At 39.6% G+C, this 14,156-nt stretch overlaps 1 protein-coding gene and 1 long non-coding RNA gene across 3 annotated transcripts in view; both read right to left on the bottom strand.

Annotated features, from left to right (window-relative positions):
* The window catches only part of slc25a48 (solute carrier family 25 member 48), an 8,686-nt gene extending 8,400 nt beyond the window's left edge, over positions 1-286 (bottom strand). The window contains exon 1 of one of the 2 annotated variants that reach the window (XM_024260397.2): positions 103-286. In XM_024260397.2, the coding sequence (XP_024116165.1) occupies positions 103-154 (52 nt within the window). In that variant the 5' untranslated portion in view covers positions 155-286. The remainder of the gene's footprint in view (positions 1-102) is intronic. The other variant, XM_024260398.2, reaches the window with a different exon arrangement.
* A 6,786-nt stretch (positions 287-7,072) lies between these two features.
* On the bottom strand, positions 7,073-8,626 carry LOC118599206. The gene is made up of 3 exons (XR_004948503.1): positions 8,306-8,626; positions 8,125-8,225; positions 7,073-7,600 (listed from the first exon to the last, which is right to left on the bottom strand). It is a non-coding gene; the product is annotated as an uncharacterized LOC118599206 (long non-coding RNA).
* Positions 8,627-14,156: the final 5,530 nt, after the last annotated feature.

Below are 14,156 nucleotides of genomic sequence, written 5' to 3'. Positions count from 1 at the left end.
GATTCCCGCTATAGAAGCGACTTCATCCGAACTTTAATTAATGATGATCAATAATTGGGTTGAACGAGCACGAGACCCGCGCGCTCGCGCGCTGTCACTCACCGCCGATCCATCCCGCGAGGAAATCATCCACACGAAAGCTCGAGCTCTGCATCTTCCACTCCGCAGAACTTGTCACGCGCGCGCCGCCATTGTCCGTCCGAACGGCCGCGCCTCCGCCTTTTATCGGTTCCGAGAGCAAACAAACATTTTAACGAGTGTCCGTTGATGAAGAAGGCGTCTCGCTGGTAAAAAACACAGCAGCCAATCAGGAGGGAGTCTGTCCTTACAGGGCACGGGCGCGCGCCAATCAGCCGCGCGCTCCTGGAGCCCGGCAGCCAATCACGAGGCGGACATGGAAATGAGCCATGAGGAGCAGAAAACACAGGCGACACCAGAACCCGCCCACCGACACCAGAACTCTGCGGGTTCCAAGAACCGAAAAGCACAAAACGTTCTTCTGGGTTTTAGAAGAACCGGGACTCGAACGGGTCGGTTCTGGTTCGGTCCGGAGGGACGGTCATCGGTTTATTTACAAACACCAGGAAAGATTTGACCAGAAAAACGTGAAAAAATGTGGAAAATTCCGTTAAAGTAAAACTAAACACCCGCGTGCTCACTGGAGGCTTTGATCTGAGCGCCAAACGTTTATAAAAGAACAAAATAATTATAATAATCATTAAAAAGTCTAAATTAAGACAGCGTTCTGTTTCTGTTAGACAATAAATCTTTATTTATTTACTATTAGTGACCCGTAAAGTACTTTAGAAGTTACTTTTGAGTTTGTTTTTTGTGGACTCACTCAAAACTGTTTACATTTATTCTGTTTAATTTAGTAGAAAATTCAATTTTAATGAGTCAAATTATGTTGTTTCCACATTTAATGTCAAAACAAGCAGCAAAGGCTCGTTTTATCCTCTAAAGTCCAGTTCTTACTGTTGTTCTCATCCTAATCTATTCGACATTTCTCCTTCATGTGTGTTTTTAGATCCTGTGTCTCAACAAGAACTTCTGAACTTCTTGTTCCTATAATAAAGAACAATAATGACAATAATAAAGATTCTAGAATCAAAGTGGACGTGGATAATGAAGTCTCTGATGCTGTTTCAGACCCAAAACAAAGACGTTTTAGTTCACAATTCAAAGTTTTTCTCCATTTTCTTCATGGAACTGGATTTTCTCATTCTATTCTATTCTATTCTGTTCTATTCTATTCTATTCTATTCTATTCTATTCTATTCTATTCTATTCTATTCTATTCTATTCTGTTCTGTTCTGTTCTGTTCTGTTCTGTTCTATTCTATTCTATTCTATTCTATTCTATTCTATTCTATTCTATTCTCCACACTGGTTAAGAAGGAGTTAATGTGTGTGTCAACACACTAAAATCATACATGTTAATGTTTATGGGTCGTGATTGTTAATGTCTGATAACAGAAACTCTGCGGTCAGAAAATCTCTGATAAAAACAACACAAACACAACAGATACACAAAGATTCTGTCACAAAATCATTTTAAAGACTTTTATGTTCTTAGAAGAGGAAAAAAAACAAACAGTTTCTTCCTCTCTCAGTTCCAAGACAAACATGTACTAAATATCAAATATAAAGTTTTTGCTATTGAATCAATGCCTTGTTTATCCACGTTAGATAAAATCCAGAAGATACATTTTTATCAATTTTTAAAGTTTCTTTATTTGAAATAAAGATATGAGGACACATTTATTCTAAAATCCATATTTGTTTTGTTTTCAGAAAAGTTAAAGAAAGATTTAAACTTGTTTTTTGTTTCATTCTCTGGATGAAAATGTTCCTGAAACATCAAAATTATCTTTTCAGGTTCTGACAATCTAAACATAGACTCATGTCAGATTCTTTCTGTGGGTGTGCAGGTTTGCTGATGACTCTGCTCTCTTTTTTAGATCATGTTTCAGAGGCTAAAAGTGCATCAAAGGGGTGACTGAGGTCACGGAGGTCAAAGCTGATGTCACATGTCCACTCATGGTCAAAACGGTTAAATCCAGAAGAATGTCTAATTCTCTGAAATGTCTTCACGACACATGAGGGAAACCGTTTAACCGTTATAACTTTAGATGAGTTTAGTTAAATTTATGAATATCAACAGAACAATCATGACTTATGAATAAAAGTGTAACGAAAGGAGATCGTTCTACTTTATAAACACAAAGTATTGGCTGTCCCTAAGATTATTTCTCCCCCTGAATTCAGAGTGAAGTTGGTAGCCCCTCCTTGGTTTGTTCTTCTTCTATGGTTTCTTCTTTATGTGTTTCCTCTCTCCTTCCTGTTTTACTGTCTGGTGGGAGAGATCCTCCATAAATGAGGTGGTCTCTGAGGGTGCTGCTGTGTTTTTACATTAGGGCTGTCAGATTTGTCGCGTTAAAAACGCATTAATCTGAGATGTTCTTGACGCCGACAATTTTTTTGACGCATTAATCGCGGACTTTCTCATATGTGCCTTTCCATACCGCGCGCGGGCGTCCCGCCCTCCAACCTACCGGCTGCTCTCACTAGATCACGGGCGGGTCTCCAACCACCGAGCTGCGAGCTAAAACCGGCCGGCGCTAGGACCTGGAGAGCTCCTGCACCCTAACCCGGCTCCGGTTCGCGTCCAGTACCACGTCTGGTGGTACCGGCTCGCGTCCGGCGCCGAGAGCTGCGGACCCCCGACGTTCCGAACAGCAAGCTCACCGGGGGACGTTTTAAATGTTCTGGAGGTTTAAGCGTGATCCAGCCCCAGCATAGCGGTCTGTCTGCCGGCATATTCATCGTGAGCTCCACTGGACACGTCGCTGCATCGAGCTGCAGCCAGAGAACGCGGCGGCAGTAACAGACTGTCAAACTATCCACAGTGTATCCCGCTTTTCTCAGTCTTTAATGTTTTAAAAAACAAAAGTTAATTGGAAATGATAAATCTCTATTTCATTTATTACTGCAGTTCAGCAGAGGAGGAAAAGATTTGGTCCTGACAAAAAATGAACATGAAAGTGTTATGGAAATGTTATTTTTGATGCTTTTTTAATTTTATTTTACTGAACGTTGATTGAAGTTTTGAATTTAAAATGCCCTTCACTTGCACTTGGGCTTTTGTTAGGCATTTTATGTTACAGCCTTTTATTGTTAAGAAAGTTTATCTCAATACAATGTTACAAAATAAAGTATTTCTGATGAAAGCTATACATTTTACCATTCTTGTTTTCATAATTAATGTAGAACTGCTAAATTCCACGAACCACACATTTTTTTCCCTTAAAAAAGGCCACATGTAAATTTGCGATTAATCGCGAGTTAACTCAAGACAAAATGCGATTAATCACGATTAAAAAATTTAATCGCCTGACAGCTCTATTTTACATCATTTATTACCATAAACACAACGCAGAATCGAGACGGTTAGAGAAGCATCAACAAATCTATATTCTAATACACACAAAAGAAAACAATTTACAAAATTACTGTTTGTAAACGGAGTATTTTGTTTGTAAACGAATTATTTTGTTTTTAAACTGAGTATTTTGGGTGTATAGTGCATGTTTTTCTTTGTAAACTGAGTATTTTGTTTGTAAAATGAGTATTTTGATTGTTGACTGAGTATTTTGTTTATAAACTGCACTTTTTGTTTGTAAACTAAGTATTTTATCTCTAAACTAAGTATTTGTTTGTAAACGAATTATTTTGTTTTTAAACTGCATGTTTTTTGTAAACTGTGTTTTTTTTGTAAACTGACTATTTTGCGTGTATACTGCATGTTTTTCTTTGTAAACTGAGTATTTTATCTCTAAACTAAGTATTTGTTTGTAAAGTGAGTATTTTGTTTGTAAAATACACGTTTTTGTTTATAAACTAATTATTTGTTTGTACACTAATTATTTTGTTTGTAAACTGTATATTTCTTTTTAACAAACTGTATGTTTCTTTTTTAATAAACCTCAAGATAAGTTTATAAAGTTTTTTTTAATAAAGTGCATGTTATCTTTGATAAACTGCATGTTTTCTTCACTAAACCATTATTATCGTTCTGTTCAGACATAAACTTTACGCATCACTTTAAAAAACCTGTAAATAAATCCAGTCTCTGCATGTCAACAGTGCACACAGCTGCTCTCGACCTCCGTGACCTCGTGTTTACGAGCACACGTGTGTTTGGCGTGCCCCGAGTCTGGGTGCTGATTGGCCATAAAACTGCAGGTGTGGCTGAAACGACAGCCGAGTTTCCGGAGCCGACGGGGTCAGCGATAAGCCGAGAGGTCGCTGAGGCTGCGTCACACGGCGCCGACCGTTGGTTGATCCACAGGAAATGAAAAGAAACTTTAAAAACATTCGGATAACATCAAAGCGCACGTTAAAGTGGTTCAAAAAATGGAGTCTGTCAGGCATCTGTTTGAGTTTCTGGATCTTTTGATGAACATGTTTGTTTTAAATGAACGTTCTCCGTTTTTAATGATTTTGTTTTGAGTATATATGACAGATTGTTATGAATGATGCTTCAGGAGATGCAGGACGTCTGGAGAACTCAAACACACAAAACATCTAAAACAGGAAAATCAGATCTTTGAACAAAAACATCTTTTCTGATGTTTCTGTTCTTCTGCAGTCATTAGACTAAGACTAATCAGCTCTTTTGCTTCACATTCTGCCTCCATGAACTTGACAAAGCTCCTCAAAGTTCCTGGTGGTTTTTCTGACCGTCTTCCTGATCTGGAATGACTCATGGACCCGAGCTCACCTCTCAGACATGAATCTCTGCTATCTCCTCCTTTCTTTAGATATTTTACAGCTCTGTTGTCCTGCTGTAATCTGGAGTCTCGGTGTGTCTGCTATCTGTTTTCGAGCTGTTCCCGATAAGATGTTTGTTGTTTGAGCCCCGTGCAAAGTGTACCGGCCTGCTGGGAATCTGTTTGTCCAGGACAGTGGAGTAGCAAAAGAACAAGTTTTCTTTTGGAGCTCAGCCTCCAGGACGATGTCGCAACATCATGTGACCCTAGACGGCGTCACGTTTCCCTCCCGTCGACTGTTTCATGTTTTTGATTCATCCAGAGACTTTGTCTCATTCTGATGGAGAGGAATGGATTCTAAATGTTTGGTGGAAGCTAAAAATAAGAAGAAAAGAGACAGTGTGAGCAGCAGCGGAGTACAGGATGTTAAAATGTTTTTTAAAAAGTTTCATTTTAGTTTTTGGTGAGGAGATAAAGACAAAAGAAGGGAACAGATTCCCTAAAATGTTAAACTATTTTGATGCATCTTTTAGTTTCTCTGTAATCATCAACCTAATAACAGTTTTAGTTTTTAATCTTTTCAGAAGAAACATCTCTAACTAATTTAGTGAGTCGTTTTCAGCATTTTTACGTCTGAATTCAACTTGTTAAGCTGCATTTGATTCACTAAATAACCAACACTTTTCACCCATCAGACTTTTCCTTTAAGCTTCAGTACATCCCATAATGATCTATTGGGTTGACCTTTGGTTTATGTTCAGGAATGTCTATGGGACACAAAAAAAAGTAAAATATTGGATCAATGAACAAAAGTTCTGTAATTTTTTACATTTTAAATGATTGTTTTAATCAAATTTAAATTTTAAGTTGATGGTTTAATCAGCTTAAAGGTTTAATTTGATAAAAATGATTATTTTTAAATGTAAAAAATGACATTTGTTGTTCATTGATCCAATATTTCCCTTTTTACGGTGGATGTTTGACTCTTCCAAACGTCTCCGTCAGATTCTTCCTTCATCAGCCGCCGTCAGACGGAGAAATGCGGTTCCTCCTGACCGACTGAGAACGACTTCTCTGCTCTGATGATGGACGTCTGGATGCTGCAGATCACCATGGAAACACTTGTGGATGAACTCTGCGACGACCTCTTTGATCCTCAGCATCCTCTGAAGGTCTTATGTGTATCTGCAGACCAGGGCGGTACGTTCCGTCCCTGTTTAACAGAGAGTATTCGGGATGAGTTTTGGGATTAGATGAATCTAAACTGTGTTAACAGAGAAGCTTCCAGTCGGAGCTGCTTAACACGATGTCTGTCAGACGTTTGTCACTTTGGTGTCTGAGTTCTCGTAACGTTTTGTGTTTCTCTGACAGCATCAGCTGAAGTTCGCTCAGGCAGAAACGTTCAAAATGAGCTTTGGGTTGGAGTCTAAGGAGGAGAAGAAGATTTCCTGACAGTGAGATGAGGAGCTCCAGTCATAGTTTTGATTCAGAAAAAATTTTATAAATCATTTTTTCTGAACTAAAGTTCTTTGCATTAAAGACGGATCAATTTTTATAAAAAAATCTCTATAATAATAATAACCTGTTAGTTTGATCACAAACTCTTTATCTTGAATTTTAAACTGTTTTGAGTCATTTTCTATTTTTTTATTTAATGTTTTATTCTGAAAATTGCTATATTAGCTGAAAATGCTTTTCAGGACCTCCTGGTTGAAGCTGAGCACTTCCACCAGCCGACACTAGGGGGCACCATCAGTTAATGTTTAAGCCACAGGCTGAAGTGTCGCTGCTGTTCTGCCTTTCCAATGTCACAGAATCAATTACCGGTGACCTTTCTGCCACGCGGCAGCATTCCGGTCTCGGATCGGGTGATTCCGATGGAATTCCAAAGGCGGAGCGGTAAATAAGTCTGACCTCTGCGCTCCTGCAGGGAGGAAACAGCGGCCTGCTGCTCAGAGTTTCTTCTCTTGGTTCTCTCATGATGCTCCAGGAGCGTCGGTTCAGTAAAACAAGCAAAAATGTTTCATTCAGAGTGAAAACGTTCAAAAGTGTTTGAACCATGAAAACTGCAGCTCTGCATGGACCGTCAGTCCACCTCCTAAAGCAGGTTTGTGCTTTTGCTCCTGAGCTGTGGAGGATCCTGAGGGACAGAGGAAGAGCGCCCCCTGCAGGAAACAAACCAACAGCACAAGAAGCTTCAGCTGTAAAACTACAGAAAAGTTTAAAAAACTGGAACAAAACACACTTTTATTTTGTTATCGTAGAATAAAGATATTTATTTCTGCTTGAATGGGATTTCTGTGACACACTTTGGTCAAAACTTTCAATTATTTAATTATTTTTGCACTTATACAACATTTAGGAAGAAAAGACAAGTATAGAAATCCATGAAAAGTTTGTGCAGGAAGACGTAAAAACACATGATTAGAATCTCAACCTTATAAAACTTTAAAACAATTATACATTTCCCAATTATACACTATACTACTATATATTAATACACTGTACACTAATATACTATATATCTCAGTCAATTTTGGACATTTTTTACGTTTTAGCTTTTATAAGACTTTATTATAAAGAGTAAAGTTTAGCAACATTCATAAACTGTCAAACAAAAAAAACTTTATTGGTTTTTGATGCAAAATTTCCAGAAAATCTGCTGTAAGTAAGAGTCTTTTACTGATTCTATAATAATGTAAATAAAACAAAAGCATCCTGAATGTAGAGACGGTGCTGAACCAAACCGCTCTGGTCCTGTCGGAGTCCAACATCCAGAGAGGAGAACCTGAGAACCTCCAGAGTCCACCTTCCTGAAGCTCCATCTCCTGAAGAAAAGACCGTTTTTGGGAATTCTCCGCAGGATCTGCTGAAGATTTAGTGGATTTTTAAAGCTTTGAGGTTCCTCTAAGACAGACGGAATCGAGGAATGTTGGAGAAATGACAGTGAAATCTGAATGACAGGACTTTCAGTTTCTATCTACAAAAAAAAAACTTCGGCCTGAAAGGAAACAAAAGTCCAATAAAAAGCGACCAAAATGCCTTTAACCAATAGGAGGCCAGAACAGCCGCATGACCAAAGAATGTCAGACACATGCATGAAATATGATAAACTCATTTCTGGCTCCAACAGATTTGACTGCAGGTCCACAGACACGTGAATAACTGATTCTGATAAAACAAACATCAATGTGGACTTTTGTGTTTGGAAGGAAATCAAATCCAAGATGAAGATCAGAGGAGATGGGATGAATTTAATCATCGAAATAACGAGAAATAAATATTTAAAAGTGTTGAACTTTTTCTCATCATCCAGATTTCTTGCTGTAAAATGACCATGAAGATGAAATACTTTAAATGACTTGTTTCCTCTGTGGATCTGGCTCTTCCTGCTGGGTTTCCTGTTTGGTTTTTGTTTCTCGGTTTTACCTGCAAATTCCCCAAAGTCTCCGTCTGCAGCAAAAACACAAAAACACACGAGGCTTAACGAGGATTTCTGATTGTGCTCCTTCTCCTCTCAGGTTGACCTTCACCTTCAGTCACATGTTTTTATGTTTCTGCAGGTGTGGAGATCTCTCTGGAACTCTTCAGAAATCTTCCAGGATCAGATCATCCAAACCAGAAACCAGCTGAAACTCAGGACCCAGACCATGAACCCTCCTCCTCCGTCTCTGTGATGTCATTGTTGTTCTTTACATCTTCATCTCTCTGTTTTCATGCTGCTCTCCTGAAGGAAACCTGCTGCAGTTACAGCAGCTCTTTGCTAGGAGGCGCTGTTCCTCCAAACCAGAAAAACTACACAGTAAAACAAACAAACAGGAACAAGTCAGAGCGGTAGAAAATGATTTAAAAATGAGAAATATTAACAATAAGCACCTTCATATTCTGTGTTTTCTCAACAGACTTTAAAGTTTTACTTGAATTTTCATATGTTTGCATTTGAGAGATTCACTTCCTCAAGAACCTCATGAATAACAGCAGAAAAAAACATTTTTTTAGTTAAAAATTGTCCTACTCTTCAATCTAAAAATGAACAAAAACAATCAGAAATCGGTTTGTGTTTTTACAGGCGGCAGCAGACGGCGTGAGGATCGGTGCTGAACATCCCCCATTCTCCTCCCGTCCTCCACAGGACGCCCTGACCCTCAGAGTGGCGTGCACGCCGTCAGTGTGAGGAGGTGCTTCGAGCCGCTAGACCCAAACCTCCAGATGACGGTTAAAAGCAGAGCGGCTGCAGGCGGATCACAGATTTGCAAGTCAAAAGTGAAGATCACACCTCGACTTGGTCCTTTGTTAGCAGAGAAACAGCAAAAGGTGACTTTGATGTGTCGCTGCAGAACCCGACGGAGAACACAGAGAGTTACTTTGATGCTTTTCTGAGGCGCCGGACAGAAACTCTGAGTCGGACTTCACTGGGTCCCTGAAAATGTTATCGACAGATGGAGAAAAGCTGGAAGGCAGACGTTCTTCTGCAGACGTTGTTCTGCAGACGTTGTTCTGCAATTGTTCTTCTGCAGACGTTCTTCTGCATCTGCTTTGCAGACGTTCTTCTGCAGTTGTTCTTCTGCAGACGTTCTTCTGCATCTGCTTTGCAGACGTTCTTCTGCTGTTGTTCTTCTGCAGACGTTCTTCTGCATCTGCTTTGCAGACGTTCTTCTGCAGTTGTTCTTTGGCAGACGTTCTTCTGCAGACGTTCTTCTGCATCTGCTTGCAGACGTTCTTCTGCAGACGTTCTTCTGCAGACGTTCTTCTGCAGACGTTCTTCTGCAGACAACCCTCAACTCAGAGGTGAATTTCTTATGAACTCCTGCCGCTCTGCAGAAACTATGTCCTAGCCCAGAACACGATAGCTTTTAAAAACAATTTGGGGTAAAAGCAGCATAATCATGATTAATTGACCACTGGGTTCAATTTGGAAACCGATCAGAAGAGAATCAGAGTGAAACTGGGTTGATTTGGTCTTTTATCCAAACCTGGTTGAATGAATCAGGTCTTTGCTTTGGAATTAAAAGAGGAAAATTTCTGATCTCATAAAAGTTTGTGATTAAAGTGACGATAAATGTCCTGAACCGAAGTCATCATTATTTTATTTGCTGTGTATTTCATCTCAGGTTTGATTACATTAATGTGTAAAATGTATTTTCATTTTAATTCAGTTTACAAACTGAAAAACCTTAAAATCCCCAGAAATATATTCTATCATTTCAACAGAAACTTCAGTCACAAAACTGAAATAGTAGAACATGGAGATGTAAACAAACCAGCATGAGCGTGCACGAGTGTGTGTGCACGTGGGTGAGGTGCTTATGTAAAGAGCGTTCCTGCTGCAGCCTGCAGGCCGTTGGGGGCGAGCAGCCCTAATGTGGAGTGACAGCAGTAAAAGAGAAAAGGCTGCCTGTCCTGTGGCGTCATTGTTGCTGCGTCTGTTTAGGATGTGTGCGCTGGCAAAGACTAATGTGTTGACTCGGCAATGCTGGCCGCGAGGTCGGAAGGAGGCTTCAGTGGAGGACGGGAGGAAGAGGAAGTTAGGTCTTTGCTCGGCTGCTGGTCGGAGTGTCGTCTCTGCTCCGAGGTGACGAGCTGCCGAGTTTTCCAGAAGAACGGAGCCCGACCACATGCAAACAGGAGCTTTCCTCACAAAGTACTACACAGAGTACACAGATGTACTATTGGAGGGTCGAACAGCTCAGTAAATAACCTCAATGTTTGACAGGAAACTTTACTTTGTCTCTCTGAGAGAAAAAATACAAATATATGCACTATTTTGGTTTTTGAAAGTAATTTTCTCATTTCTACTGAGGCAGAAAATCACAAAAATGTTTGGCGAAAGCAAAAATAATCTGGCCAGCATTCCTAATTACATACTAATGACTCATTAGTAAAGTAACTGGTTACCAGGAAACAGAGACATGCATTTACTCTATGTTAGAGACAGAAACGTGTTCATATTTACATTTTATTTTTAAATTATTTTTTGCAATAAAAGTGAGTTAAATGTCAGAATCTGAGTTTCTAACATTTTGTGCTTTTAAACATCTGATGGTTGAACTACGGGTTAAACGTTTTTTGACAAAAGTTTTAAAATATTTCCTTCACATCCATTTCTCTTTGTTCTTCTCTCTTCGTGTTGGATTCAGGCAGACGGGACTCTCCGGGCTCTCAGGTGTGTCACCTGATCAGGTGTCAGCTGCTCACCTGCCTGTGTCAGGGCCGGGGGGGTCCTGACATGAGAAAACACAAACATTCAGAGCCCGGAGGACCAGAACCGCAGACCTGACTTCAGTCATTTACACTCTGAGCTGCTCAGAAAACAGCAGAAACGGTGAAAAGAAAACCTGTTTGAGTTCACTGACATCGTATTCTATGAGTTTGTGAACCCAAACAGAACTTATTTTATTTATCGCTGAGTTCTAGACAGGAAACAAAAACCTGATGATCCAAAAACCCTCATTTCTGGACGTGTTTGGGATGCCTCTGACTCTCATTCCAGCTGCTAACAGAAACTCGGCTCGCCTGCCGGGAAATCCGGCGCTCTGAGATGCTGAGCGAGGGTTCAGGAGACGGGAGGAAGCCTCAGCATCTGCTGACTCACCGCTCCTCAGACACGCTGCAATCATGTCGGGTTCAGAGGGGCGCTGTCCACGGAGGAGAGGTGCTGAACTCGGGAGGCGGCTTAAAGACCGGCGGAGAACAGGATTACGCTCCAGCGCGTGTCGACGTTCAAGAGGAAACTCAGCAGGTCACAACTCCAGCTGGAGAAGCTGGAATCAAGCTTCTCCCGGCGTTCTGATCCGCAGTTGGTGTTTCCAGGTGTGAGAGGAAACTTCTGTGGATCAGCTGGTGAGATGTCTCTTCTGCTCCGACATTTGACCCCCTGACCTGTCACGCTAAATCTCCAGATCTACATTAAAGGCTTTACACGATGTTTGGATCGATCCAGGATGAAGTCAGACAAAAGCAAACGTGTCAGAGTGGAATTACAGCATCATCCGGATTGATCGTGCTGTGATTCCTGAGCAGCCGGCCTTCATTTTCATTCACAAACTGAGCAGTTTGGGTTCAGGAAATGTGGAAAAAAAGGTTAAACAAACTGGTGAAGGCTTTGATGTTTTCATGAAAACCCCTGGAGATAATCTGTTCGGATTCTGCTTTCTTTAAGGGGAATAGAATCACTTTAGTGTCATTCACATTATACAACTAAATTGAGTCCTCTTTCCGTGCATTTGTAAATAAATAAATAAAATAATTAGGGTTGTGCTTGTTGATACATTAACGTCGTGATTAACAAATTATGATTACCGCGTTAATATTTATTAACGTAAATGAATCGCAGCTCTGGGAGCAGCAGTCGCTCTCTTTCTCTAAGCGGTGCAGTCATCCACAGCGCGCACTAAAACACTTCTTTGGTTCTTTTTTCCATTTATAACAGGTATTTACAAAAGAAATAAATATTCAATCGGTTTTTAATAATATATTTTTTTGGTTTAAATAGGTTTTTTACAAACAGCGGACTATTTGATCCATGGTCCAGCGTGTTGTCATGTAAATATCATTTTGTGATTATTCGCAGATAATAACACTGTAAATTTCAAAAAATTAACCGCGATTCCTTTTTCCTCAGTTTTGTGATTAATTTGCTCATTTTTTTCCAATCGATTCCCAGCCCTAAAAATAACTAAAATAGAAAAAAAATGGGATAAATTCAAACATTGCAGTAAAAATTATCTCAATTCCTAGCAGCATTTAAAACTGTGATGCTCTGGGATAAAAACGGATTTTTTACCGATTTGTCCTTGATTTCACTCTTCTGGATCTTCTGTCAGAACACAGAAGAAGGTCCGGCGTGGGATGAATTCCTCTTTTCCGAGGCGGCAGGAACTCTACGGTTCTTCCAGAGACGGGAGAGGGAGCTTTTCCATCAACATGACTGGATGGGAGGGGTCACTGCCAGCCCCCCCAGGTGAACCTGTGACAGAATATGAGGACGTGAACTTTGGGGGCTCTCGGGTCCAGAGCGGTTTCAGTCCTCGTGGATCCAGCAGAGCCGAGGTTCTATCAGGAGGGAAATCTGGACCCATAAATCAGAAGCTCCTGCTGGAGCATCTACAGCCTGATTCCCATTAACCTCTTGGGTTGACCATTAATCCAGTTCAGCCGTCTGCATGCTAACAGGAACCAGGAAGTGGGAAATCCTAAAACACAGTTAGAGATTTAAACAGCGCCCCCTTCAGTGTTGGACCCGCCGTGGTTTGTCTCCACAGGAGGAGCTGGAAGAAGAACCTGCAGTGACTTTACCAGGATTCTCTTCTGGACTTGATGAAGTTTTTGTTTCTGCAACAAACCAAATGATTTTATTCTCAGCATCAAAACCGTCTCAGAAGCCACGCCCATTTTTAAACAAACAAACTTCTAGTTTCAAAACTTTGCAGATGTGAAGTATTTATGAACAGGATTTCTAAGTGTTAAAACAGAAAAAGTTTGAGTTTTTGTGAATGATTTTGATCATTTTTTCAAGTCTCCGTTTCTAAAAAAATGGTGAAATTTAAATAAGGTGAAGGTTGATAACTTCAAATAAAATGAGTCCTTCCATCGGTGGTGGAATTTAATTTGATCATTTTATTCTGTTAAAAGTCTTACATTTCTAAGAACAATTTAAAGTGTTTTTATCTCCGCTGGTCAAAAACACCAAAGTGTCCTTCCCAAATACAAGTATATTCAAGTTAGTTTTAAATATACTTTTTAAAACTAAAATAGTATACCTTTAGTCTATGTTTTAAGTACTTATTTGAGATAATATTCAGGATTTTATGCTTTCAAGTTCATAAATTCATGTTATTGAATTGATATTTAGATTATACTTAGAATTCTACTGCAAGTCTAAATATTTTCAGTCTATATTTGTCCTTAAACATTTTCTTACACAGCATTAAACGTAGAGTCGATGTATTCTTGGGATATTTCCAGTACATTAAAAATGTATTTTTCTACAGCAGTCAGTAGAAGTTTATTATTTGTAAACTGAAATCAAACCTTAAAGCTTCACAAACTTAGAGTAAACTTCAAGTTTATTGACAGTAAACTAATAATATATCAGATAGGGTGTTTTAAGTATACTTCTAAATACATTTTAATAAACTAAAGATGGGACAATTCAGTCCTAAAATACTTGTTAGTAAACTGCAAGTATACTTCTTGGTGATTCTATACTCAAGTATACTTTATAACATATACTTGAAGTACTTTTATTGTTGGTAAGGTTGATCAATGGGACGTTTTTGGATAAAAGTCTCCAGGTTTTCATTTCCTGTCTTGATTTGGTGGCTGTTGTCATCAGAACTCTTTGATTGTCCAAGTTCAATTCAATTCAATTCAATTTTATTTATA

This window comes from Oryzias melastigma, linkage group LG10 (genome assembly GCF_002922805.2).
Source record: "Oryzias melastigma strain HK-1 linkage group LG10, ASM292280v2, whole genome shotgun sequence".
Lineage (NCBI taxonomy): Eukaryota > Metazoa > Chordata > Actinopteri > Beloniformes > Adrianichthyidae > Oryzias > Oryzias melastigma.
The sequence above is the reverse complement of the archived record's forward strand: the minus strand, read 5'-3'. Positions and strand labels throughout refer to the sequence as shown.